Below are 25,703 nucleotides of genomic sequence, written 5' to 3' on the forward strand. Positions count from 1 at the left end.
TAAAGGAGTAAAAATGTTTTAAGAAAAATAAACGTTGGCCTCCTTGGCGGTGGGGAGTGGGCGCGGGGGTCTGGGGATTGGCGAGGGAGGGCCACACCTACCTCCGTTCCCGACCCCAAGGCGCATACCGGGGCCAGGTCTGCGGCCGGCCGGGCGGAGCCAGGAGCCCCGGAGGCCTCGCAGTCACTGCCCCGAGCCGAGCGGGGGTGGGAAGGCGCTGCTGGAGAGAAGGTCTGCGGCCAGGGCAGGGCCAGGCCAGGGCAGGGCCAGAGGTCGGGCCTGCTGGGCGGGCGGAGGTGGGGCGGGAGTGGGCCGGGCGTCGGCGGCGGCGTTCGGAGGAGGCTGTGCCCAGGCACCCCCGGACCTGCAGCCGAGGTGAGCCAGGGCTGCGCCCCAGCAGCTCAGAACTTCTCTTCCAACTTGGGTAGTAATTGAGGGTTTCCAAGGGTGATCCCCACACGAGGTTCCTGAGCCCTACCAGTCCCTGAGTCCTACTAGTCCTGGGGTCCTCAGCAAGGCTTGGGGCCCCTGCCTGAAATTGTGGGTAAAGCTCAGCGGTTTGTGCCCTGATGTATTCCTGGGGTGCCCAGATCCAAAAGAGGTAAAAATCTGTGTGGCCCCAGTCCTCTAGTCACCAAACAGGCAGACGCGCCCAAAGAGCACCATGAATTATCAAAGGTCACCCAGCTCTGCCCACACTTTGGCCAGGACTCTTTCCACCAATGCCTGTGGGCCTTGACCCACAGGTCCCTGACTCCGGACCCCCATGCTGCTACCATTCATGCCCCTCCCTCCCGGGCACCAGTAGGAGCCTGAGACCCGAATTTCAGCCTGATTCCCGTGAGACAAGACACCCACCCAGCCAAACCAAACCCCAATGTCACACCACTGTGCACCTAGGATCCCACTGGGGCATCAGACAGAGAGGGCAACTAATATGATACAGGGCTGGGCATTGGGCCTGCAAGCCAGATGAGGAGGGGCAGAGATTTTCAAGGTGGGGACCTAGAAAGGGGTCCCCAGGACACTGGGAGGAGCAGAAGCAGAAGGGGGGGCATCCATAGCTCCGCCCTCCCCAGTCATCAGTACCCCTCCCCCACCCCTGATGGGAACGGGGAGGCCAAAGTCTGCCCAAGGTCAACAATTGGTTGTTTGTAGGAAGAGGACTAGTCAGGGACTGTGGAAGGATTTGGCAGGAGAGGGTATAACCCCTCCTCCTCTAGCCTGGGCTGGGGGGCCATGTCTGGAAGATTGGATTGAGGCCAGGGCTGTGCCCCTTCCTTGGGGGAGGGGGGACGCCAAGAAATGCCAGAGCTCAGGCCACCTGCTAGGGCTGATAAGGGGCCCTCACAGCGCTCCCACAAACGGTTTATCATTGGGGGTGGGATCAGCCTGCAGGACTCAGGAGGGGGCACAAGCATGGAGCGGCTTTGGGGTCTACTCCAGGGAGCGGTAAGACTGATTGGGGTCCGGGGACACCTTAGGCCTCTGTCTAGGCCCCAGCCCCCTCTCAAACCCCAAGGCCGGCCCCTCCCCTTCCCACTTCAATCTCTCCCCTCCAGCCTGACGCTTAGGACTCTCTTCCTTGCCCTGTGCTCATATGGCACCCCAAAGTCACTGACCCTATTTTTGCCAGGTCCCTCCCTGCCCCCACACTTCCTTTCCCAATCTCATGCCCACCTGACCCCCACAGAAAAGGTTGTCCCCACGACCCTCTCAGACCATCTACAAGCATGTGGAAGGCACCCAGCAGGGGTGCCCGGAGGAGGAAGAGGAAGAAGAAGAGGAGGTGGCCAAGCCACCAGGCCACTTCTGTCCCATGGAGCTGAGGGGCCCTGAGCCCCTGGGCTCTCCAGCAGGACGGCAAAACCTCGGACTCTGGGCAGCAGCAGGACGAAGGGCTGCTCCCTACCTGGTCCTGACAGCCCTGCTGATCTTCACTGGGGGTGAGAATCATTCTGCCCCCGCAGTGAAGGGCCTGGGCTGGGGGAAATTTCTGGGGTCCAGAGGGAGCACAAGGAGAATCTCCATCTTGCCACTTGCCAGCCTTCCTTCTGGGCTATGTGGCCTTCCGAGGGTCCTGCCAGGCCTGCGGGAACGACGTGATGGTGGTCAGCGAGGATGTGAACTATGGGCCGGGCCCGAACTCCCACCAAGGCACATTATACTGGAGTGACCTCCAGGCCCTGTTCCTACGGCACCTGGGCCAGGGGAGCCTGGAGAACGCCATCAGGTAAGGAGCATCCTGGCCCTCAAAACCCTCATCCTCTCAGTCTCCTCTTCTCCTCCTCTCCCAGGGCCCTGATGTCACAGCCTCCCTTCTGAGTCCTTCCACCTGCCTCGCTGGCCTCCCTGTTCAGTGGTCCTGGGAAGGACGGCAGGTGTTGGAGCAGAGAGGAGGGAGGGCAGTTCCCGAGTTGAACCTGCGGAGAGGGGGCTCAGGGGGGCACGCTTGGGAGATGCTGGAGCTGACTGTCTACACAAGAACAGAAGGGTCCAGATATGCGGTGGGACAGACCCCCAAAAAGTCTTGAATGCCACACCGAGGAGCTCGGATTTTGACTTGTGGAGCTCTGGCGGATCTGAGAAGGGGTGTTTTAGTAAACCAGAAAAACAAGAAAGGAAATGCATTTGTGGGAGCAGCCCATCCCCCCATCTGCATTATGAGAGAAACGACCCGGACACAGAGTGCAGGCCTGCAGCACAGACAGTAGGCCGGTGTTCTTTTCGTCCTGCTGAAGTCACTTTCCTGCTGGGAAGGAGCTGCCAGGTCGGACCACAGAAGAGGTCAGGCCACCAAGAGCCCTCTTTTAGGTCAGGAATCGTTTTTCAATGGATTCTCCTGGGTTTTCTAAGTACCAAGTCATATAAGCTGTACATAGTGAAAGACCTATAGCTTCTTTTCCAATATAGATACTTTAAAAAAATAAATATATCTTTATTGATTTCAGAGAGAAAGGGAAAGGGAAAGAGAGATAGAAACATCAATGATGAGAGAGAATCATTGATTGCCTGCCTCCTGCATGTCCCCTACTGGGGATCAAGCCTGCAACCCAGGCATGTGCCCTTGACTGGAATCGAACCTGGGACCCTTCAGTCCACAGGCTGACGCTCTATCTACTGAGCCAAACCAGTTAGGGCTCCAATATTGATACTTTTTATTTCTCTTTCATTTCTTATTGCATTGGAGAGGACATGAGGTATTGGTGACAGTAGATATCCTTACCTATTTCCTGACTTTCATAGGAACGTGTGTGTGTCTGTGTGTGTGTGTGTGTATAATTCTTTTTTAAATATTTAAAAATTGACTTGAGAGAGAAATATCTATTTGTTGTTCCACTTATTTATACATTCATTGGTTGATTCTTGTATGTGCCCTGACCAGGGATTGAACCCACACCTAGGGTATCAGGACAACACTCCAACCAACTGAGCTACCCAGACAGGGCAGGAATGTTTTTATAATACTTTGTTATTGAATGTGAACTTTGCTGCAGACTCTGAGAAGCTTTTTAAAAGAAAATTAAGAAAATTTCCTTGTACTCTTAGCTTACTGGGATTTTCTTTTTTATGATGAGAAAGGAGACACAGTGACGGAAATTTTTCAAATATTTTTTTCAGAATAAACTGAGATGACCATTTAATTGTTTTTATCATGCTTATGTGATAATTTATATTAATGTATTTCCTTTTCTTCATGAGAGCAACACTAAACTTGATCACTTTTGATAGCACTGAATCTGCCTTGCTGAAAAACCTTAACTATGTGGCATTGCCCTAGCCCAGTGGTCGGCAAACTTTGGCTCTTCCACAAAATACCGACTTCTGCGCATGGGCCACGAAGTTTCAATCGCACTGTACATGCGCGCCCACATGTGGTATTTTGTGGATGAGCCACACTCAAGGGGCCAAAGAGCCACATGTGGCTCGAGAGCCGCAGTTTGCTGACCACTGCCCTAGCCAGTTTGGCTCAGTGGATAGAGCATCGGCCTGCAGACTGAAAGGTCCCGAATTTGATTTCGGTCAAGGGCACTTGCCTGGGTCGTGGGCTCGATCTCACAGTGTGGTGTGTTCAGGAGGCAGCCAATCAGTGATTCTCTCTCATGATTGATGTTTCTCTCTCTCTCTCCCTCTCCCTTCCTCTCTGAAATCAATAAAAATATAGTTTAAAACTCTGTGGCATCAACAACACGCAGGGCTTTTTTATCTTCTTGAGCAACACTTGGCAGTTGAGGGACAGGCTGAGTAGACGGATGGTTTACCAGGGCTTGGGGTGGGCTGTCACGCTGTGGACGGCATCAAAGGGCAGGGAGGCAAGAGGGTAGCAAGCACTGAAGTGACTTCAGGTTGGACGGGGAAGGGAAGGGAAACCAGGAGCTGATGACGGGCTTAGAGAAAGTGGACAGTCTGGAGTGCTCAATGCGGTTGAAGAGCAGGCACAGTGAGGGTGAAGGAGTGAGGTGGAAAATGAAAAGCTCTAGTCAGAGAGCGAGCGTAAGATTCTGGAGTTTTTAAGATTTATCTGATAAACTATGTCCTATTTATCTTGGAGTCTCAGGCACTTACCATAGTGCCTGGTACTTAAGTAGATAATTCCTTAATGGAAAAATATTCTGGAGATGAAGTTCCAGGTAATGACAAGATCCAGGGTGTGGCCAGGAAAATTGGTGGTTGGACTGGAGGTGACATTGATGAGGTCATTCAATAGTTTATCCAACAAATATTTTGAGCACCTGCTATGTGGCAGGTGCTGGGCTAAGTGGCTGGAGGTGATATAGCAGAGAGCAAAACAGTCTGGATCTTGCCCTCGTAGAGCTTACAGTCTATTGGAGGAAATCCATACTAAAGTAATAATCCATCACATTCACGACTGCACAATTGTTACCAGGATCATGGCTTTGAAGGAAAAGTAAAGAATGTGAGGAATGACTATAACCCAGGGATCCTAATTTAGATTGGGGGTCAGGGAAGACTTCCTTGAGGAAGTGACAAGTCGGTCATCAGGCAAAGAGGAGGTGGAAAGCATCTTAGGCCAAAGCACAGCATGTGCAAAGGGTCTGAGCCAGGAAGATGGTGGCCTATTGGAGAAAGTAAAAGAAAGTCCATGTGGCTGCTGAGGTGGCTATGGCTCAGGCAAAAGGGCCTCACTGGCTACGTGAACTTCCTTGGATTTTATTCTAAAAGGAATGAGTGAGAATTAGAAAGTTTCAAACAACAGAGTATCATGATCAGATTTGGGGTGAGGAATTTTTTGAAGGTCAGGTGCAAAGAATGGAGGTGATCATACCCCTGAGACCGTAGTACAGTATCCTTACTGGTCAATGAGAGTGAAAGGGTTTTCCTGTTTAATTTTCTCTCCCTCTCCCTGAGCAGCCCTCCCCGCTCCCCTCACCCATAAGTACCTCATCGAATGTGTTATATGTGTGCCTTTAAATACACATGTGGCTTTGTCATATATACCATGTTTTATGTGCATATGTAGATTTTTTCAAAAATGTGTAAAATGCTACTACTTGTTCATTATTTTAAAATTTAAGCAACATGGAATAATACAAAGAAGAAAGTAAAAAAGAAATCACTCCGAGACTTACTATTCAGATATATCCATCTCTAGTGTGTGCTTTAATTTTTTAAAGATGTTTCAAATTGATATTGGAGAGAGGCAGGGAGCGTGAGAGAGAGAAATATCAGTGTGAGAGAGAAACATCAATTGGTTGCCTCTCTAACGAGCCTCAACTGGGGATCAAATCTGTGCATCTGGACATGTACCCTGAAAATGAATCGAACCCACCGCCTTTTGGTGTACTAGATGAGGCATCAACCAATTAATTGAGCCACACGGGCCAGGGCTGCTTTTAATTTTGATAATTTTTTAACCTAACAGTGCTTTCAAGCTCTGCTATATTACAATGTGTATATCTAGTTTATTGTTCCTTATTACTGTGCAGGACTCCAGTGTGTGTCCCCTTTTCTTTCTTTTTTTTTTCCTTGTTATTTTTATTTTTTAATATTTTTATTGATTTCAGAGAGGAAGGGAGAGGGTGAGAGAGATGAAAACATCAATGATGAGAGGGAACCATTGATTGGCTGCCTCCTGCGTGCCCCACACTGGTGATCTAGCCTGCAACCAGGGCACTGCCCCTGACCGGAATCGAACCTGGGACCCTTCAGTCCACAGGCCAATACTCTATCCACTGAACCACACCAGCTAGGGTCAGGTATTGCATGTTTTAAGAATTCTTGCAGCACACTGGTGGAAAATCACTGGGCTATATGATAACAGCAGTGAGGAGGGACAGAGGATGGGAGAGTTGGAGGGCAGGGGCTTCAAAGGAAAGAGTTTATTAGAGGAGAAATGGTCAGAAAGATGAGCAGTGGAGCCAAGAGAATGCCTCCGCTCCAAGCCCAGGTGGTGTATGAACCTGAGCCACCTCAGGAGTCCCAAAGGAGCCCTGGCTTCTCAGGGGAGAGCAGTGTTTCCGCCCGGATAAAGCGCAGCAGGGGTATTCAGTGGTAATGCTGACGAGGGAGGACTTTGTCTGCCACTGAGAGGGCAGTGGGAACCATTGACAGGGAGACCAGCGGATGGGGGTGGCAGAGGTGAGATGGAAGAACAGGGAGAGTTCAGGTGACAATAGGCCGGCTAGGTAAGTGGTGACTATGGAAGAAGACAGGGTGAGGTCTCCGATGAGACAAATGAGTCCACAATTCTACTGGGAACTTTGGTGCACAGTGTCTCCGTGAAGCGGGGGGGGGGGGGGGGGGGGGGGGGGGGGGGGGAGGTGAAGGGTCCTGTCTCTGCCCAGTTCGCCTTTCGGAAGAAAGGTGTCCTCCTGCCAGGGGCAAAGCACATGTGTGAAGGGGCAGTAGACTGGAGTTTGGCCTGGAAGAGCCTCAGGGGTAGTGGACAGAACCCCTAGCTATCGGCAGCTAATACTTTAAGCATAAGAAGGCCCTGGAGACGCTGGGCCACAGTCCTGGTGGTGATGGCAGCGTCTGGGTCAGTCTTAGGAGCCCCTCGCTGCCTGGGAATCAGGGCCACCCCTCGCCACCTCGCCCCCTCGCCCCCTCGCCTCCTCGCTTCCAGGCGCCCAGAAGTCCGCGCCCTTCTCCCCTCCCGTGCCCCAACCCCACCTCTCCCCACTCAGACAAACCAGCCTGAGGGACAGGGTTGCCGGCTCAGCTGGGATGGCCGCCCTTGCTCGGGACATCCACGCTGCACTTTCGCGCCAGAAGCTGGACCACGTGTGGACAGACACGCACTACGTGGGGCTGCAGTACCCAGACCGGTGAGTGCGTGGAGGTCGGGGGGCGCGGCAGTGAGAGGGGGGCGTGTGGGATGGGGGACGCTCACCACCCCCACTCCTCAGGGCTCACCCCAACACCCTGCACTGGGTCGATGCAGCCGGGAGGCTCGGGGAACAGCTGCCGCTAGAGGACCCGGACGTCTACTGTCCCTACAGCGCCACCGGCAACGCCACGGTGAGCGCCCCCTGCCCTGCCCCCTTTCGCTCCTGGCGGCGGCGGGGCGCGGGGAGCGCGCCTGACAGCCCCCTGCTCCCCAGGGAGAGCTGGTGTACGCCCACTACGGGCGGCCGGAGGACCTGCAGCACCTGCGGACCCGGGGTGTGGAGCCGGCGGGGCGCCTCCTGCTGGTGCGCTTGGGGGTGATCAGTTTTGCCCAGAAGGTGAGGGTCCCCGGATGGGGGCGGGTGGTGGTGGAATGGGGCGCAGCGGGGAGGGTGCGGGCTGGGGAACCCCAGGATCGGGTAGCGGCACATGGGAAGCGCCTGGGAGGCTACTAGAGGGAGAAAAGAGAGAACCAAGTGGGTTGTAAGAAATGCTGGAGAGGAACAAAATCAGGAGGTTCGGAACGGGGAACAGAAAGGCGGGAGGAGGTGGGGTGCTGTGGGGTCTGAGGCTGCCAAGGCGCGGTGGGAGGGCACAAAGATGAGGACCACGTGGGCCCCACAGCCTCTCTGTGGGTCTACAATTGCAGATCAAAGGCTGTGTCACTTCGCTTTTACTTGCTTCTCCTGCCCTTATAACTCTGTTTTCTCTGTGAGAAAGTGCTTTGGTGCCCCCTACCCTCTTCCCTAGGTGGCCAGTGCCCAGGACTTTGGGGCAGGAGGAGTACTCATCTATCCCGACCCAGCCGACTTCCCCCGGGGCCCACACAAGCCAGGCCTGTCCGGCAGCCGGGCTGTGTATGGACATGTAAGCATTGGGGGAAGTTACCCGTGCTTTCCTAGGGACCAGGGCTGCACCTTCTTGCCCAGGATGAAGCTGGCACACTTTTTGGGAGCCTAGCTCACAGTTTCAGAGTGGGCACCCCTCACCCCACAGGTGCACCTGGGGACTGGGGACCCCTACACGCCTGGCTTCCCTTCCTTCAATCAAACCCAGTTCCCTCCAGTCCAGTCCTCGGGCCTTCCAAGCATCCCAGCCCAGCCCATCAGTGCGGACGTTGCCTCCCTCCTGCTGAGGTGAGGGGCCTTGGGAACCAGGAGAGGGGGCAGGGAGAGGTAGGCTGCCGCTGGCCAATAAGGTGCCTGTGGGTGAACTAGAAAAAGATGGCTCTTCTGGGAGGGCACTGCCTCTTGCCAGGGCCCACCGTTTGGTGAGAGGAGCTCCTGCTGATATCACACCCACCTCCACGGGGCACCCTTGAGCAGGACACAGCCTGCCCAGCTGTCCCAGGCAGCCCCGGCTGGATGCCCTCTCAGTCAGGGTGCAGAGGCAGAGAGCAGGGGCCAGAAGATGGAAGGGAGAGAAAGAGTGAAGATTAGGATTTAGGCTCTTTTCTAGCCTGAGCCTCTCTGCTACTCCCAACCCTTTCTGCCCCACCCCTCTCCAGGAAGCTTGCAGGTCCCGAGGCCCCACAAGAATGGCAGGGGCAGCTCTCCGGCTCCCCTTATCGCCTGGGTCCTGGGCCAGGCCTGCACCTAGGGGTCAACAACCGCAGGGCTTCCACCCCCATCAGCAACATCTTTGGCTGCATCGAGGGCCGATCAGAGCCAGGTGTGCTTGCTTGCCCAGCCTTTGGGAGGGGAGCTGCTTTAAATCCTGACCAGAGATGGGGCTGGAGCAGGAGGCACGGGAGAGTGGGCCAGAGTGGTGTCCAGAGGAGGGAGGCGGCCTTGGCTGAAGTGGAAGGTGCAGCAAGGGTGCAGGGAGGCAGTCTGGCAAGTTGCAGCTGAACTGGGACCATGGAGGGTAGTAGTGAGACTTCAAGGTCCCACATGCCCATAGACAGAATGGGCCATCTGGTGTAGCAGTGGGTTGTCTCACACTGGAGATGAACAAGCATCAGTTGGGTGATGTGAAAGCATGAAAGGGAGGCCAGATCAGGTAGATGAGCCTTTGGAGCATAACTAGATATGGAGAGCAGTGGGGAATCAAAGTGGGTTCTAGAGCTGAAGACTGGGGTCACCAGAGCGACTTGGGAAGAAGAGTTTGGTACCTGTAGCACCGAGGGAGTGACAGAGGGCGGCCTGTGATGAGGCTCAGATGAGGATGCTGTAGTGGGCGGAGAAGGGGCAGAGCAGTGGTTCTCAACCTTGGCCGCACATTAGAATCACCTGGGAATCTTTTCAAAATCCTGACTTCTGGGCCTCAGCCTCCAGAAATTCTGTTTCTTTGTTATGGGGTGGGGCCACAACATTAGTAACAAAGAAACAGAATTTCCGGAGGATGAGGCCCAGAAGTCAGGATTTTGAAAAGATTCCCAGGTGATTCTCATGTGCAGCCAAGGTTGAGAACCACTGGGGCAGAGAGATTTAACAGGGAAAACCTGGTGAACAGCAGGACGTGGCTGACCTGGGAGGTAATGGAGTCAGGAATGACCCAGGCATCTCACTGAAGGAGCAGGCCACCCAGCCAGGGCCAGTGGAGGAGGGGCACTCTCTTTAATGACAGCAGGGGTTGCAGAAATCTGAGGGGCTGAGATCGACTAGTTGGGGGCCTGGAAAATGGTGAGGCCTTGTGAGCACCTGTCTTGCCAAGGTGGAGGGAGAAGCCTCTGGGTACTGCCAGTGTCAGAGGTGGACTCTAAACATCTGCTCCCACAGATCACTATGTTGTCATTGGGGCCCAGAGGGATGCGTGGGGCCCTGGGGCAGCCAAGTCTGCCGTGGGGACTGCCATCCTGCTGGAGCTGGTGCGGACCTTTTCCTCCATGGTGAGCAATGGTAAGGCCAGGGTCTGGGCCTGGGCCGGGCAGCCAGGGCGGTGACCTGAGTCAGGACGGGCAGAGAGGCAATTAGCAGCACAGGCTGGAGGGTGGCCACTCAGACCTGGCTCCAAACCTAGCCACTCATGTCCTGCGTGGCCCTGGGCAAGTGACTACATCTCCATTTCCTCATCTAAACATGAAAGTAGTAGCAGTCCAGGGTCTGAGTGCAGATTACACGGGATATCCCACATGTAAACCCTCTCCATCGCTGTTAGAGTTGAGTCAGAGCAGACCCAGGGCTGGGTTGGGGACTTGATGAGAGGGAAGGAGAGACCCCAGGGGACCGGGACAGAGGAAGACAAAGGGGAGGGGTGGTTTTGCTTGGACCCCAGTTGAGCCCATCCTCCCTCCCCACTCTGTCCCAGGCTTCCAGCCTCGAAGAAGCCTTCTCTTCATCAGCTGGGATGGAGGTGACTTTGGGAGTGTGGGCTCCACAGAGTGGCTGGAGGTAAGGTGGGGCCCTGGGCAGGTAGCCAGGCAGGGGGACAAGTAGGGACAGGCTTCATACTCCACACCCCTCCCCCACAGGGCTACCTTAGCCTGCTGCATCTCAAAGCCGTGGTCTATGTGAGCCTGGACAATGCCGTGCTGGGTGAGCAGGGGCAATGCCACCATCTGGACCCCCTCAGGTGCACCCCTGCCCTTGGGACCAAGCCCTGAGCTTGGCCTGCTTCTCTGCAGGGGACGACAAGTTCCACGCCAAGACCAGCCCCCTTCTGATTAGCCTCATCGAGAACATCCTGAAGCAGGCAAGAGTCTAGCTGGGAGCAGGGAATGGAGGGGAGCTTGGGGGTGGGGGCAGGAGGGGAGCCTGACCTTGCCCCCACCCTGCCCTCAGGTGGAGTCTCCTAACCACAGCGGGCAGACCCTTTATGAGCAAGTGGCGTTCAGCAATCACAGCTGGGATGCAGAGGTGTACGTTAGGGCAAGGTGGCAGGGAGGAAAGCTGGGGTTGGTGTGGGAGGAGCATGAACCCACAGAGCATTCTAACCTGCCCCCAACCCCAGAATCCAGCCACTGCCCATGGATAGCAGTGCCTATTCCTTCACTGCCTTTGCGGGGGTTCCTGCCATCGAGTTCTCCTTCGTGGAGGTGAGACTCCCGGCCCACCCCGGGGCAGCAGCCCTCTGGGCCTGTCTGCACCATGCGCCTGCGCCAGCATTCCCTGTCCCCGCAGGACGGCCAGGTGTACCCGTTCCTGCACACGAAGGACGACACATATGAGAACCTGCACAAGGTGCTGCGGGGCCGGCTGCCAGCTGTGGCCCAGGCTGTGGCCCAGTTTGCAGGGCAGCTCCTCATCCGGCTCAGCCACGATCACCTGCTGCCCCTGGACTTCGGCCGCTACGGGGACGTGGTCCTCAGGCACATCGGCAGCCTCAACGAGTTCTCTGGGGACCTCAAGGTCCAAGATGCCAATCCCTCTCACAGCTTCTGGGGGTGGAGGGCACTACGTCCCCTTAAAGTACTGACCAGCCCAGGGAGTCTTGTCACTTCTCCCCCATCCTCCATCTTGGCCCCTTTACTCCTGCCCCAGGCACCTAAGCCCCTCCCAAGCCCCCAGGATTTGCACCCGCCCCCCCCCGCAACCACACAGGTCTTCCCTCTCCCTTCTTATGCCTCAGCATCCTGTTCCCCTATTATACCGCCCCAACCCTGCCAGGCCCGGCCTGTCCCCCAGCCCCTTGACCTCCATCCTAGGCTGGGTCCTGGATCCTGCTACCGGCCCCAGCCCGCCCCTCCACCCTTAGGCACGCGGGCTGACCCTCCAGTGGGTGTACTCTGCACGAGGGGACTACATCCGGGCGGCAGAGAAGCTGCGGAAAGAGATCTACAGTTCTGAGGAGAGCGATGAAAGGCTGACACGCATGTACAACGTGCGCATCATGCGGGTGAGGGCCTGCTCCCCCGCCCTGTGCCCCCTCCTCCCTCTGCTTAGCTCCTCCACTGATGTGCTCCTTACCCCTCTCTCTACCTCCCCTCAATCCCTGTCCTCGGAACTCTTCAAGTCCTGGACGCACATTGCTAACAGACAGGCTGGAGTGACCACTGAGGCAGGCCCCGCTTAGTATTGAAATGGACAGAGAGGGCCAGTCCCTTGGCTATAATCGCCTGGCCAACATGGCAGGACTGGGACACTCAACGCCACACCCCCCCACCCCCAATCTCACCAACCCTCTGGAGAGAAAAAGCATGTCCATAATGGTCCACAATACAAGAGGCAAAGGGTTCTGGCCCTGCAGGTACAAAAAGCTTAAGAAATCCAGTGTATGGAGAGCTCTCTTCCTTCTGGTGATGAGATGCACAAAACTCAGAAAGGCTGCTTGGAGGAGGTGTCATGTGAAAGTTAGACTAGATTTTATTCCCTCTGCAATCCCTCCTGCGTAGCTTTAATACTTTGCAACCCACACTCCATCCCCATTTCTATCCCCTCCTCTTCCTTCCATTTCTTCACCCCAAGAATTCAACCTGGCAACTCTTTGTCTCAGGAAATGGATGCATAGAGACTGTGAGAGTGGGGGAAGTCTATAGGGCAAAATCATAGGCAGGACTATCCTCACTGAGTGTGGGGTGAGCAGGGAACCCAGAGTGTTCACCGGCAGTTTTGGGAGGACATGTCTGCCCCTTGCAGGTTTGTGTTTTTTCTCCCCATTTTTCCTGCTTGGGTTCCTGCTCGTTTCCCTTGGCGTCACTCATTTCTTCTTTGTTCACACATTCATCCCTCTTGCTCGTTCATACTTGCTCCTTTTCCTGGTCTCTCTCTCATTCTCCTCTCTCAGTATCCTCTTCTTCCTTTCCCCCTTCCTCATGTCTCCTTCTCCCCTTCCCTTTGTCCCCTCCACTGACATGTGACCCTTGATGAGACAAGAGATTGGGCACGGTTCATTCTCAGATCTTGCTTTAACCCCTGATGTGCCAGACTCCAGGAACACAAAAAGACACCCCCTTATCCCACTCTCAAAGGTTCCTCCCAAGGGCTAAAAGCATCTGTGTGTAAGAGATCAAAGGATTCAGACTCAGGCTGGAGAGGAAAAGGACTTCAGAACCTGCAATACAGGGCTAGGCCAAGCCCAGAGAACTTTGTGGCTCTAGACCAGGGGTTGGTAAGCTACAGCCAACAGGCCAAATTTAGCCTTGCCTTTCTTTTTGTAAATTAAGTTTTACTGCAGTGCAGCCATGCTCATTGGTCTACAGCTGCTTTTGTGCTAGAGCAGCAAAGTTGAGCAGCTGCAGAAACAGAATGGCCTGAGAAGCCTAAAATGTTTACTATCTTGCTTTTTGCATAAAAAGCTTGCTGACCCCAGGCTTTAGACTGTGACATGGGTCTTGAATAACAGACAGAACTTGAGTTGGTGCAAAAAGGAGTTTCAGGGAGGTGAGCCCCAGGGTAAGGATGAGGCAGTGAGCAGCGTGTGGACCAGCAGCGTGTGAAGAGAGGCTCCACGGAGAATCTGAGGGGAGAGGAGCACCAAGCAATGAATGGGTTAGGAACCAACTTTGGGGAACCTTGAACACCAAAATAAGAACTTTGAATTTTTAGGGTCTGGGCATCAAGGAAACTAGGAAGGTGTTTGAGCAGGAAGGTGATGTGAGCAAAGTGGAATTTTAGAAAGGATTTGGCCAGAATGTAAATGGCCTGACTGAGCTCTGGGTGAGGGTGGCAGAGGGCAACACATGCCACCTACGTGTGAGGGGACTGGACTGAAGTGAGGCATTTGGAAGTAAAATGGAGAGACTGAGTGTTGAGAAGAGTAGGAGAATCATCATAGCAGCTGCCATTTATTGAGGGCTGCCAAATGCTACGGCTTTGCTTTCTCAGGACTCCCTCAAATCTGTGAGGTTGCTAGTATCGCACACAGAACGGAGGCTCAGATGGGCTAAGTAATGTATCCAGGATCTCAGTAAGTGGTAGAGCTGAAATTAGAAACCAAGCAGTCTGACTCCAAAGTCTGTGCTCACCCCACTCCCACTCACCTTCAAGGCTGAGAGCCTGGCACCTGAGGAAGACCATGGTGCTCACGAAGGAATATGGGTGCAAGGGTCAGGTTTTGGAAGAAGTTGGTGTCCACATGTGTGTGAGGCTGTGTCCAGGTGCCCCCTACCCCAGTGAGGAGGCCCAGAAGGCTAGAGGGCAGGATTGCCACTGTCCCCACCGGGTCCTGGTTGAAGTTTAAGGGCATGGATGAGCTCTTTGAATGAATGAGTCCTTTGAAAGATATGAGTGTGTGAGATACTGATTTTGCTAGCGTGGCGCCCAGGTAATGGTAATTTAAATATCTTCCCCTAGTGATTTGAATATGCAGCCAGGATTGAAAAAACAACACTAGATTGTAGGTAAAGAGAAGGGCAGAAGGTAGAGGTCAAACCTTGGGCCAGCTCACAGGTGGGAGCAGAAGGAACCAGAGAAGCTAGCAGAGAGGTGGGAGGAGAGCTGGGGTAGGAGCAAGGCCATCTCAGGAAAGACCAACAGTAACTGAGCCAGAGGGTGATGAGGGCAGAGTCAGGCACTTCATGAGGGGGCTGTCCCCTTGACCTTTGACTCTGGGCTATGGACATTGGCAGAGGTGAGGTAACATGACTGGGGTATGAGAAAGTGAGAAACGGCAGGGATAGACTATTCTCTGGGGCCCTGGGCAGGGAAGTGAATGGGGAGACCTAGATGCAGACTTGGAGGTTCAAGGGATAAAAAGAAAGGAATTCAACCCAGAACTGGAGAACATCCTACCCAGCTATTGGTGACATCACAGAGTGGCCATTCCTGATTGGGTAGCCAAAGGGAGGTGGGACTTAAGCTGCTCAATAGTGTTTATTAAGCCAGTACTAGGTCCCAATTTTGGTTTGGAATTGTTCAGGTTTTAGCTTGCTGCGGGGAGGGGGGGGACTGGGGGAGGGGGGTTTTGGGAAGCAGGGAGCAAGTCCCAACCTCGACCTGGCCCCCCCTCTCTGTTCAGGTGGAGTACTACTTCCTGTCCCAATATGTGTCGCCGGCTGACTCCCCGTTCCGACACATCTTCCTGGGCCGTGGAGATCACACGCTGGGCGCCCTGCTCAACCACGTGCGGCTGCTCCGCTCCAGCAGTTCCGAGGCCCCAGGGGCTGCCACCTCCGGGGTGGCGCCTGGCCTGGGCTTCCAGGAAAGCCGATTTCGGCGCCAACTGGCCCTGCTCACCTGGACGCTGCAGGGGGCCGCCAACGCACTCAGCGGGGATGTCTGGAACATAGATAACAACTTCTGAGGAGTGGGGATACAAGCTCTTGCCCCCAGCCAAGAGCTCCTGCTCTTCCCACTTGGGCGATTTCTGGGTGACTGTGCAACACCTCTCATTGCTGACGGATTTCTCATTAGTCCTCCCTGTCTCCTTAGGGGCCCAGTGTAAAATACCCATACGCCCTTGCCCTACAGTGTAGGATTAGGTGAGCAGTGCCTTCCAAAAGGGAGGGTCATGCTGTCAGCTAATCAGATAGCAGCATCTGTTCCATCAATCACAGCCCCTTCCCCTTCAAGAGCCAGGTGTCCCATACCAAGAGACCACTCTGGAAGGTTTCTGGGGGACCTGGCCAGCTTTCTTGGTGGGAGAGATGGCTGGGACCATGCCTATGGCTAACATGTGGCCTGTGGTAGAAGGGGCTGAGGTATGAACTTCAATAAACTACCTGGGCATCTGTTGTTTGTAAGCACCTTTATGCTTCCTCACTCTCACCCCACCCAATCATCGCTTATCGAAGACCTCGGAAAGGGTTTCGAAGAAGGGGACAGAGAGGATGCAACTGGGAATGCTGTCTCTATGGGAAACGCAGATGTCTCATTATGTAAAGAAGGAAACTGCCTACGGAAATAAGGTGGTCTTCTCCAAAGACCACCATGGAGTGGACGGGCTGGCTCTGTACCTTCTCCGGGGACCAGGGACAGCTACATATTTTGTAAGGTCTGGTGCAAAACAAAAATGCAGGACCTCTTGTTCAAAAAGCAAGAACAAAGCCATTTTCTTTATTCTACTGTCAATCTATCATGGTGGTTACTTGCTGTTTACTGTCCAGAACCCTCAGACAGGGAAATACTCTGGGGCAGGTGCCCACAGGCACTCTGGTTTCTACCCCACAACTTGGTACAAATGTACCCAAACCTGACCCTGACCTAGATCCTCCCTGTGCCTACACCCAGGTTCCTGCTGGGGAAGGAAGGTGACAGCTATCGCCAGGTAGGGGCAGGAAGCTAGCAGTCAAGAACCCATTTAGGGGAGGCAGGACGCCAGCACTTCCCAAACATAAATGCAAAGGTAGAATCATTAAGAATTTCAAGACAACCATAGAGCATTAACCCCAAACACAGGACCCCTTCAGAGCATGGGATCATGGTAGACTACAGCACCAAACACCCATTAGGTTGGCCCAGCCTGGGACCTCTCTCCTGTCAAGGTCCCCTTTGGTCAGTCTTTGTCCTGTGAACTGGAAGCTGTAGGAGGGTAGGGAATTACAAGGCTTGCTGACACCACTTTACCTTTCATCTTGGTTTCAGCAGGCTGTGGCCCTGGTCCTCACCCTCAGGGCAGCTGCAGAATCCCAGGGGCCACCTCTCAGGATCCTTAGTCCTCTCTTACTCCCAGTATGGCGTGAGAGGTCCTACCTGGCTCCTCAGGATGCAGGACCTGAAAGCCTCTTAGTCTATGGCTTGGGCTCCAGGATGAAACTGCCCCCCCCCCCCCCCCCGCTTCCCCTTGAACTAACTTGGTGGGGTCTCAGGAGACTGAATCGGGATCAGAACCCTCCTTGACCATTGCTTCCCTGACACACAGTCCAGAAAAATATCTTTCAAGTGGGCTTCTCAACCATTCTTCATCGTGTCCATTTGCTCCCAGTAGTAGACAGAATAATGGTCTGGGTAAAGAAGTCCATGTCCTAACCCACCAAAACTAAATGAATGTTGCCCTGACCGGTTTGGCTCAGTGGATAGAGCATCAGCCTGCAGACTGAAGGGTCCCAGGTTCGATTCTGGTCAAGGGCATGTACCTTGGTTGCGGGCACATCCCCAGTAGGGAGTGTGCAGGAGGCAGCTGAATTGATGTTTCTCTGTCATCAATGTTTCTAACTCTCTATCCCTCTCCCTTCCTCTCTGTAAAAAAATCAAAATATATTAAAAAACAAACAAACAACTAAATGAATGTTACCTTACACAACAAAAAGGATTTTGCAGATGTAATTAAATTGAGGATCTTGAGATGGGGAGTGTTATGGGCTGAATTATGTGCCCCCCAAACCTATATGTTGAAACTCTAACACCCAGTGCCTCAGAATGTGTTTATATTTGGAAATAGGGCCTTTAAAGAGGTGATTACGTTAAAATGAGGCCATTAAGGTAGGCCCTACTCCAATCTGACTGGTATCCTTATAAGAAGAGGAAACTGGACACATAGGAAGACACCAGAGATGTACACACACAGAGGAAAGACTGTCAGAGGACACAGCAAGAAGGCGGATGTCAAAGAGGAGGAGGAAGAGGAGGAAGAGGAGGAGGAGGAGGAGGGGGAGGAGGAGGAGGGGGAGGAGGAGGAGGGGGAGGAGGAGGAGGAGGAAGAAGGAGGAGGGGGAGGAGGGGGAGGAAGGAGGAGGAGGGGGAGGAGGAGGAGGAAGAAGGAGGAGGGAGAGGAGGAGGGGGGAGGGGGAGGAGGGGGAGGAGGAGGAGGAGGAAGAAGGAGGAGGGGGCAGAGGAGGGGGGGAGGGGAGGAGGAGGAGGAGGGAGGAGGAGGGGGAGGAGGAGGGGGAGGAGGAGGAGGAGGGGAGGAGGAGGAGGAGGAGGAGGAGGAAGAAGGGCGGTTGTCTGAAAGTCAAGGAAAGAGCTTCAGAGGAAACTAAACCTGCCAACCCCTTGATCTTGGGCTTCCAGCCTCAACTGTGAAGAATAAATTTGTTGGTTAAGCCGCCCAGACTATGGCATCCCTAGCAAACTAACACACAGGGAGGCTATCCTGGACTGGGCAGGGAGCAATGTAATCACCAGGGTCCTTATAAAAGGAGGCAGAAAGATCACAGATAGAGAGGTAATAGACAGGGATCAGACTCAGAGAGAGTTGAAAATACTACACTCCTGGTTTTTTTTTTAAGTGGTTTCAAACAATGATTATTTGTTATTTCCATAACTGGCTTGAAAGATGGAGAAAGGGGCCACAGGCCAAGGAATGCAGGTAGCCTCTAAAAGCTAGAAAAGGCAAGTAAACATCTTCCTCTGGTGCCTCCAGAAGGAAGGCAGCCCTGCTGACATCTTGATTTTATCACCAGAAAACGCATTTTGGATTTCAGATTCCCAGAACTGTAGGATTAATTTGTGTTGTTTTTTCAATGTGGTTATTTATTTATTATTTATTTATTTTAGAGAGAGAGGAAAGGAGAGGAAGAGGAACACTGATCGACTGCCTAAACCCAGGCATGTGCCCTGACTGGAAAATGAACCTGTGACCTTTTGGTGCATGGGATGACGCTCAACCTACTGAGCCACACCAGCCAGGGCAATTTGCATTGTTTTAAGCCACTAAATTAGTGACAAATTCTTAGAGCAGCTACAGAAAACTAATGCACACACACTACAACTTCTGCAAGTACTGTTTTCTAAAAAAAAAATTTGCTTAAATAAAAAAGTTTATTTCCCAAGTTCCTCCCATTCCTACACCTGCTGCTTCATAGCTGTGTCCCAGAAAGTCTTCCTGATCCCACTGGCAACAAGGCCTTTTCACATCACATACCAGCAGGATCATTAGTGTGTGATACCTACAATGCATTTTGGGGACCTGGGATAGGCAGCCCATATGAATGGTTATCACAGGGAATTTGTTGAGGGATTTGCTGGGCCATGGCAAGAGCCCTCCCATACTTTCTGACACAGGCTATAGAGCCATTCTCTACACACTAGTGGGGCCACACCCTACTGGAGCCAGTTCTGGGTATGGGAGGAACAAGACTTTCTGGGCAGTCGGGCAGCTTTCAAGGCCCCAAAAGTAAAGCTAGTACAACTGATAATCTTCCAGCAGCGTAACAGACCGAGTCTCAACATTATCTTGCTGATTTTTGTCCCTAATCAACAATCTGCCAGTGATGCTGGATGCCCCTTTCCCTGTCACCCCCTCACCATGCATCCTATGGAGGGCTTAAAGCCTGCCTTTCAAGGATCCTATTTTTTCACCATGCCTTCATGTCTCTTGAGTGGCTCACTTAAGGTTATATCAGGCAATGCTATTTCTCCCATCTTCAGTAACCTTAGTGTTTCTGACCCACAGAAGTTGAAATCAAAGGAAGAGACAAAATAAAAGAAGATAAAGGGACAAAAAGGCAGATGATTTTGGAGATTGGAAGTATCCAGGCAGCCCTGGCAAGAGGCCCCAATGGCTCAAGACAGTGAGACTAGAGCTTTAAAGCAGGTGGTATTTTTCATTGTTTCTTTTTAGCTTAGGTACGTTGGCATAGGGACAGGATCCTATTTTAAAGGGCTGGCTCAGTGGATAGAGCTTCAGCCTGCGGACTGAAGGGTCCCAGATTCGATTCCAGTCAAGGGCATGCATGTACCTTGGTTGTGGGCACATCCCCAGTAGGGGGCGTGCAGGAGGCGGCTGATCGATGTTTCTCTCTCATCCATGTTTCTAGCTCTCTATCCCTCTCCCTTCCTCTGTGAAAAATCAATAAAATATATTTTAAAAAAAGGGGGGGGGGATCTTAAGACTCAACTTTCACCAGGGCTGGTGTGGCTCAGTTGGTTGAGTGTAGGGAGCGGCTATAGGGTTAAGCCTTGGACTGACCTGCTGGCAAAGCCACAAACAAGTCCCAGCTTAAAGGGCACAGCCCTCTTAGCATAATTAGGTTTGACCTAATGACACTCCCTAGATCTTATCTGGGTAGCTAATGGGCTGTGGGAGGTGCAGCAAGTGCTGCCAAAACAAGTGAAACTCACAAGAACATTATAACTATGGTGACCACTACCTTGTTTACCTCTGGCTGTAAAATAAAGGCTCGGCTTGCTGTCTGGGTCTCTCCCTGTGGCCTCAGCCAGGCACAGGAAGATCAACCTAGACTCACCGAACCCTTGGCTGAGCTGGCCTGGCACAGTTGAGTATTGTCCCATGCACCAAGAGGTTGTGGGTTTGATTCCTGGTCAGGGCACATGCCAGAGTTGCAGGCTTGATGCCCAATAGGGGGCATACAGGAGGCAGCTGACTGATGTTTCTCTCATTGATCTCTCTCTCGCCCCCTTCTCCCTTCCTCTCTAAAATCATATTTTTTAAAAAATCAACTTTCCCAGAGATTATAACTTGGTGCAGCCACTATGCAAAAAGTATGAAGATTCCTTAAAAATAGAGCTCCCATACAGCACAGCAATACCACTTCTGGGTATTTATCTGGAGAAAACGAAAACAACAATTTGAAAGGATATATGTATCCCTATGTTCACTGTGGCATTCTTTACCATAGCCAAGATATGGAAATAACCTAGGTATCCATCAATAGATGAATGGATAAAAGATGTGACATATACTATATACAAAATGGGATATTACTCCACCATAACAGAATGAAACCTTCCATTTGTGACAACAGGGATAGACACAGAAGGCACTGTGCTAAGTGAGTAAGTCAAAGACAAACACTGTATTTCATCTGTGGAATATAAAAATCAAAACAAATGAATAAACAAAACAGACCCATTAGATATAGAGAAAGGGACAGGGGTGGGGGTGGGGGGGGAACCAACTTTCTCAGTGTCCTCATTTAGGAGAGAGAAACTGAAGCTCACAGAAATGAAAGGACTTGCTCAAGATCATAGTTTTTTCAGTGCTCCAGAACCAGAACCCAGGACTTAATCCTCACTGGGCATCTTCACTGGCCCAGGTACCTGGGTTCCTAGGAATGGGAGCAGGAGGAACTGGAGAAAAAGAAGTATGGAGAAAGGGGCATGTTCCCTACATTTCTCAGTTTAATTTTGCAAATTTTTAAAATTCAACTTGGAAAATGAATACAAATCCCTGGGTATTTTTTGTCAGGGGTGGAAAGAGTAGCGGGGGGGGGGGGGGGGGGCGGGTCGAGGCCAGGTATGAGCATCACATTGGCCATCTCATGTCCACATCCTTGCCCAGGGAGGGGGGTGGAGGTTGAGCAGGGGGCTCAGGTCCGGATAAAGACCATGGTGAGGAGGCCTGGAGAGGGGAGAAATAAAGAGCAAGAAATAATGAGTAGCCCTGGAGCTCTGGGAGCCCTCTTCCCAACCCTACCCCTCTTTCTCTGGGGCTCACATCCCCTCACCACTACTGTGCTCACCCAAGATGTAGGCTGCCACCAACTTTTGTCCCAGGGAGACATGCAGGATTTGGGGCAGCTGGCTACCAAGTTCATCCTGGAGTGGGAGCAGCAGGAAGGCCACTGAGACTATGCCGGTCAGCAAGAACAGGAGGAAGGAGCTGGTGGCCAGTTGTGGGTGGGATTCTGGGAAACAAGGCTTGTCAGAAGCTCCAGACCCAACTCCTCCCCAACCCAAGGTCCTCCTGGGAGGAGGCTGAAGACGGAAGGTGTATCCACTTTTATTGCCCTTCAGAAGCACAGAATGCAAGTGTTCTCTCCTCCCTACAGCCTCTGTCCCCACAGCCACCAGAAACCCTCTCTCCTCTGGTCCCTCAGCAATTTTCTTCTTCTCTCTTTACTCTGCCTGATTACTGGTTTCTGTGTACCTGTCTGTTAGGCAGGGAACTCCTTTTCCCAGACCCAGCATACAACTTGGTATGGCATAACTGCTCAGTACAGGTTTCTTATGGAAACGAACTAAGCTGGCATATAATATAAAGTATTCAAGTTAAAGTTAAGGAAAAATTTTCCCATCTAAGTATGGAAGCCAGAAACCAGGTAAACTGCAAAATATGTTTATTCCTTAATCCTATATAATAAAAGCCTAATATGCTAAGCGTCTGGTCAGCCCTTCAACCAATCAAAGTATAATATGCTACTGATATGCTAAGGCCGCTCAACTTCTCACTATGATATACACTGACCACCAGGGGGCAGACGCTCTGACCTGTAGGTTAGCTTGCTGCTGGGGTCCAGTCCATTGGGATTGGGATTGAGCAAGATGGGCCGGACATGCCCTGGAGCCCTCCTGTGGTCACTCCCCAGCTGGCCAACCTCCCGCGTCCCTCCCTGGCCCTGATTGTGCACCGGTGGGGTCCCTCAGCCTGGCCTGCGCCCTCTCGCAATCCAGGACCGCTCGGGCAATGTCAGAGAGCCAGTTTCGGCCTGATCCTGCAGGGATCAGGCTGAGGGACCCCACTGGTGCATGAATTCGTGCACCGGGCCTATAGTGTAATATAAAATCTCAACTCCTAGAAACATTTTCACAAAAAGCCAATAAACTAAACCTGAAGACCTCTGCAACTCCAACCAAGCTCATCTCTAGAGTAATGCTAGGTCTTCCCTCCCTACAGAACTCAAAAATTCCCATCTTCCAACTCACTTTCAGGGAGGTGTCTGGTCGTGGGTGGTGCTGTCCAGGAAGGAGGCCCTGGGTGTGGCGTTGAGTCAGGCTGTCCCTGAAGTTCAAGGGGGTAGGCTGGGGCCCTCAAAACCGAGGTGATGTCCTTGCGCCCCAACACTCGGCCCTCAGCTCCCTCCTCAAACAGCTCAATGCGGAAGCGGTCCTGGACATCATAGTGGCTGGCAGTGGGGGCCACGTGGCGAATCACACTGGTCCCAAGATGGAAGAGAGGCTCATTGAGAGGAAGTGAGTGACAGGCAATGATGCAAGTGGATCCAGGCCCCACCCTCCCAGGAAACTTTCCCATTGGGTTACGGGCAGAGGGTTGGGAAAAAAGTTGAAGAGGACCAGGTCTGAGACCTTAGACCAGGGATTGAGAACCGTTCTTCTGCCACGGGCCATTTGGATATTTATAACATCATTAGCTTAATATAATTCACTTAATATAAATTTATGTTGCTATGAAAAAAGCTCCTAGATTTATTGAATTTTGAGTCCCGCCTGTAGTTGCCTTGGCAGAGACAGACCAAATGATTTTGCAGCCCTTATACTGCCCTCGGCTGGACACTTCCCGCCCCAGCCTCAGACCATGGCTCAGTTACTCAGAGAAAGGTAGCAGCAACCTCTGGCTTCTCCACACTCCCAACTTACATGTCAATGCAGGAATGAGGCTTCACATATCCTTCTGCGTCAAACACTGTGTACTTGTCAGGTGCTGTGCACAGGACTGGGGGATACAAGCACAGAGAGACTGACTCTTACTTCTGAGACCCTACACAAACCTGTCCCACTAAGGGACAACAGAGTCCCCCTGGCCTTCTACCCCCAGGACTAGACATGACTCTTCTAGTCCACCAAGGCTGGACATCTGACCGTGTGGACGAAAAGGGGCCACATACTAACCGGCCAAGATCAGGGAAGGCCTACTTGGCGGCCTTGCAAATTCAGAAACCTAAAGTAAGTTAGGTTTGAAGTTAAAACTTTTTAACTAAAAGCCGTTAGGGCAGGAAGTCATGTGCTAAGTTAAAATCTTCCCTGACAAAAGTCAATCTTTACCTTAACTAAGCTTGTCTATTGTCTTTTGCATCTAAGATAACATTCCTTTGGAGTATCAGGATAACTCCCCTTTTTCCAGATCCCTCAGGGCAGAACCAATGTACCAGGGCTGACACCATAAATCCTCATTGTTATTGTTAACCTGTTAAATATTCACTGTTAACTATCCTGTACCCACCTATGTAAAAGATCTATGTGTCTATCATTTTACTTTTCATCCAATCCCAGAGGTTTCCCCGATTTGCTTTCTCCCACCTCCCTAATCTATCACCAATGGATATCATGTAACCCACTAGCGTCTTCTCTTTAAATTATAATGTATAAAATAAGATGCAAAACTGCCATTTTCTAGAGCATTATCTCAATCCGTTGAGATTGTTGTTTCCCAGCAATTGTCCACAGTTTGGCTCAAATAAACTCACAAAAATCCCTCTATAGGTGTGCATGTTCCTTACATTGACCCCCCCCCCCCCGCCCCAGTGTCCTGCCACCAGCCCCCAGACCCCTAGCATGAGGCGCCCATCCCTTCACCTCGGAAGCGAAGCGCGGCTCCCGTGGGGTTATAGAGGGTCAGCAGCTGCCTGGGTCCGCTCCGTTGGTCCGCCCTGAACACTAAATCAGGGGGAAAGACGAGGACCGGGACGACAGGTCCCGAGGGAGGAGGGGCGCCCCGGGACCCCCGCCCCGGCGCCCCGGGACCCACCAGCTCCTGGTCCTGGGGCGCCCCGCGGCGCATGCAGGCTCTAGGCAGTGGGACATCCGAGGGCTGAGCTCGGGGGACAGGGCCTGGAATCTAGAGCTGGGGGACGAGAGGGGCAAAAGGGAACGGACGAGATTGTGGGGCCGGCCTGGACTGAGGCGAGCGCCACCCCCGCCTCGGAACTCGACAAGATGAGGATCCCGCAGACCAGAACCAGCTTCCGAACCCTCGGCTTTTCCAGCTCTGCCCGGTCCCTCTAGGCCCCGCCTCCAAGCCCCACCTCGATGGTCACGCCCACCCGGTAAACCCGGCCCCTTGCGGCTCCCAAGCCCCGGCCCGGTCTCCAGACCTCCCAAAGCCCCGCTCCACTAGGCCCCGCCCCTTCCGGGCGTCCGGGATTCCGCCCGGGTTTGGCCAGACGCCGCCTGCCCCGGGGTCTCTTCTGGAGCTGCTCTTCCCGCCTGCCCCGCAGAGACCTGTATCTGTGGTACCTGTGCCTCCGACCCCTCCCTGAGATCGGGCCGCGCTTCTTTGGGCTTCGCTACGATGCTCACCTTCTGGTCACAGCACCTGTCAATCAACTTGTGAGCCGACCGTGGCTGCCACCAGCCCCCGAGGCCGTTTGGGTACTTCCGCCACACGGCTTCTGTCATTGGCCAGGGCGGCTTCGTTTCCGCCATACGTACACGCCGATTGGTGCGCTTACAGAGGGGCTTGACTAGGTCCCGGTGACGGGAAATTACGTCTCTGTCTAGAATTCTAGCCCTGCAGTTACTCTGGGAGACCCGGGCGGCCTTTGTTCCTGCCTCCGCACTCTGAGACCGTCAGATCGCTAGAATCCCGCAAAGAAGCCCTCGTTCTCCACTTCAATCCCAGGCTCTCCCGGAAGCCTCTGCGGCAACCACAGCCGTCCTGCAGTTGAAGGTTGCTCCCAGTTGGACTCAAGTCTCAGCCCTGGGTTCCGCTCCTGATTCTCTCCTTTCCGCACGGGATTCGGAAATCACATTTACATAGGAATTACGATTTACCAACCCTGCCACATTATTATTATTATTATTATTATTATTATTATTATTATTGCCACATCCATTACCATTCCATATATTCACCTCTTACAAACAAGGAAAGCTCAGCAAGGTGAACAGTCTTCTCCAGGCCACCCAGTTAGCAGTGGAGCAAAAACAGTGGATCTTATCCAAAAGCCTTCCCTGAGC

The 25,703-nt window shown here is 52.9% G+C and overlaps 2 protein-coding genes across 5 annotated transcripts; one reads left to right on the plus strand and one right to left on the minus strand.

Annotated features, from left to right (window-relative positions):
* Positions 1 to 248: 248 nt before the first annotated feature.
* TFR2 (transferrin receptor 2) lies at positions 249 to 15,956 on the plus strand. Of its 3 annotated transcripts, XM_059693633.1 has the most exons (19): positions 249 to 375; positions 1,392 to 1,452; positions 1,721 to 1,946; positions 2,047 to 2,233; positions 7,149 to 7,289; positions 7,371 to 7,482; positions 7,566 to 7,688; positions 8,101 to 8,217; positions 8,347 to 8,486; positions 8,858 to 9,021; positions 10,071 to 10,190; positions 10,600 to 10,682; positions 10,763 to 10,826; positions 10,916 to 10,983; positions 11,073 to 11,149; positions 11,242 to 11,326; positions 11,412 to 11,639; positions 11,986 to 12,126; positions 15,187 to 15,956. In XM_059693633.1, exons 2-19 carry the CDS (start codon positions 1,420 to 1,422, stop codon positions 15,469 to 15,471), a joined length of 2,394 nt encoding a protein of 797 aa, XP_059549616.1. In that variant the 5' UTR covers positions 249 to 375; positions 1,392 to 1,419; the 3' UTR covers positions 15,472 to 15,956. The 3 variants fall into 3 exon arrangements, with proteins under 3 accessions (XP_059549616.1, XP_059549614.1, XP_059549615.1); XM_059693631.1 differs by lacking the exon at positions 249 to 375 and having other exon boundaries at positions 1,133 to 1,452; positions 1,694 to 1,946; XM_059693632.1 differs by lacking the exon at positions 249 to 375 and having other exon boundaries at positions 1,133 to 1,452.
* Positions 15,957 to 20,833: 4,877 nt separating this feature from the next.
* Positions 20,834 to 25,146, minus strand: MOSPD3 (motile sperm domain containing 3). Of its 2 annotated transcripts, none has more exons than XM_059693649.1 (6): positions 25,044 to 25,146; positions 24,321 to 24,588; positions 23,385 to 23,460; positions 22,713 to 22,942; positions 21,530 to 21,694; positions 20,834 to 21,408 (listed from the first exon to the last, which is right to left on the minus strand). In XM_059693649.1, the coding sequence occupies exons 2-6, from the start codon at positions 24,523 to 24,525 to the stop codon at positions 21,377 to 21,379; spliced, it is 708 nt and encodes a 235-aa protein (XP_059549632.1). In that variant the 5' UTR covers positions 24,526 to 24,588; positions 25,044 to 25,146; the 3' UTR covers positions 20,834 to 21,376. The 2 variants fall into 2 exon arrangements, with proteins under 2 accessions (XP_059549632.1, XP_059549631.1); XM_059693648.1 differs by having other exon boundaries at positions 24,981 to 25,122.
* Positions 25,147 to 25,703: the final 557 nt, after the last annotated feature.

The sequence above is a fragment of the Myotis daubentonii genome, chromosome 4, assembly GCF_963259705.1.
Source record: "Myotis daubentonii chromosome 4, mMyoDau2.1, whole genome shotgun sequence".
NCBI lineage: Eukaryota > Metazoa > Chordata > Mammalia > Chiroptera > Vespertilionidae > Myotis > Myotis daubentonii.

Excerpts from the sequence above, each read along its gene's own strand:
- TFR2 (XM_059693631.1), top strand. The coding sequence starts at position 1,306 with ATGCCAGAGCTCAGGCCACCTGCTAGGGCTGATAAGGGGCCCTCACAG. Across the intron at positions 8,487-8,857 it reads GTTGCCTCCCTCCTGCTGAG|GAAGCTTGCAGGTCCCGAGG; the intron begins GTGAGGGGCCTT and ends ACCCCTCTCCAG. Across the intron at positions 11,150-11,241 it reads CACAGCTGGGATGCAGAGGT|AATCCAGCCACTGCCCATGG; the intron begins GTACGTTAGGGC and ends CCCCAACCCCAG.
- MOSPD3 (XM_059693649.1), bottom strand. The coding sequence starts at position 24,525 with ATGCGCCGCGGGGCGCCCCAGGACCAGGAGCTGGTGGGTCCCGGGGCG. Across the intron at positions 23,461-24,320 it reads AGCCGCGCTTCGCTTCCGAG|TCCTGTGCACAGCACCTGAC; the intron begins GTGAAGGGATGG and ends TGTATCCCCCAG. Across the intron at positions 22,943-23,384 it reads CCTCATTCCTGCATTGACAT|TGTGATTCGCCACGTGGCCC; the intron begins GTAAGTTGGGAG and ends TCTTGGGACCAG.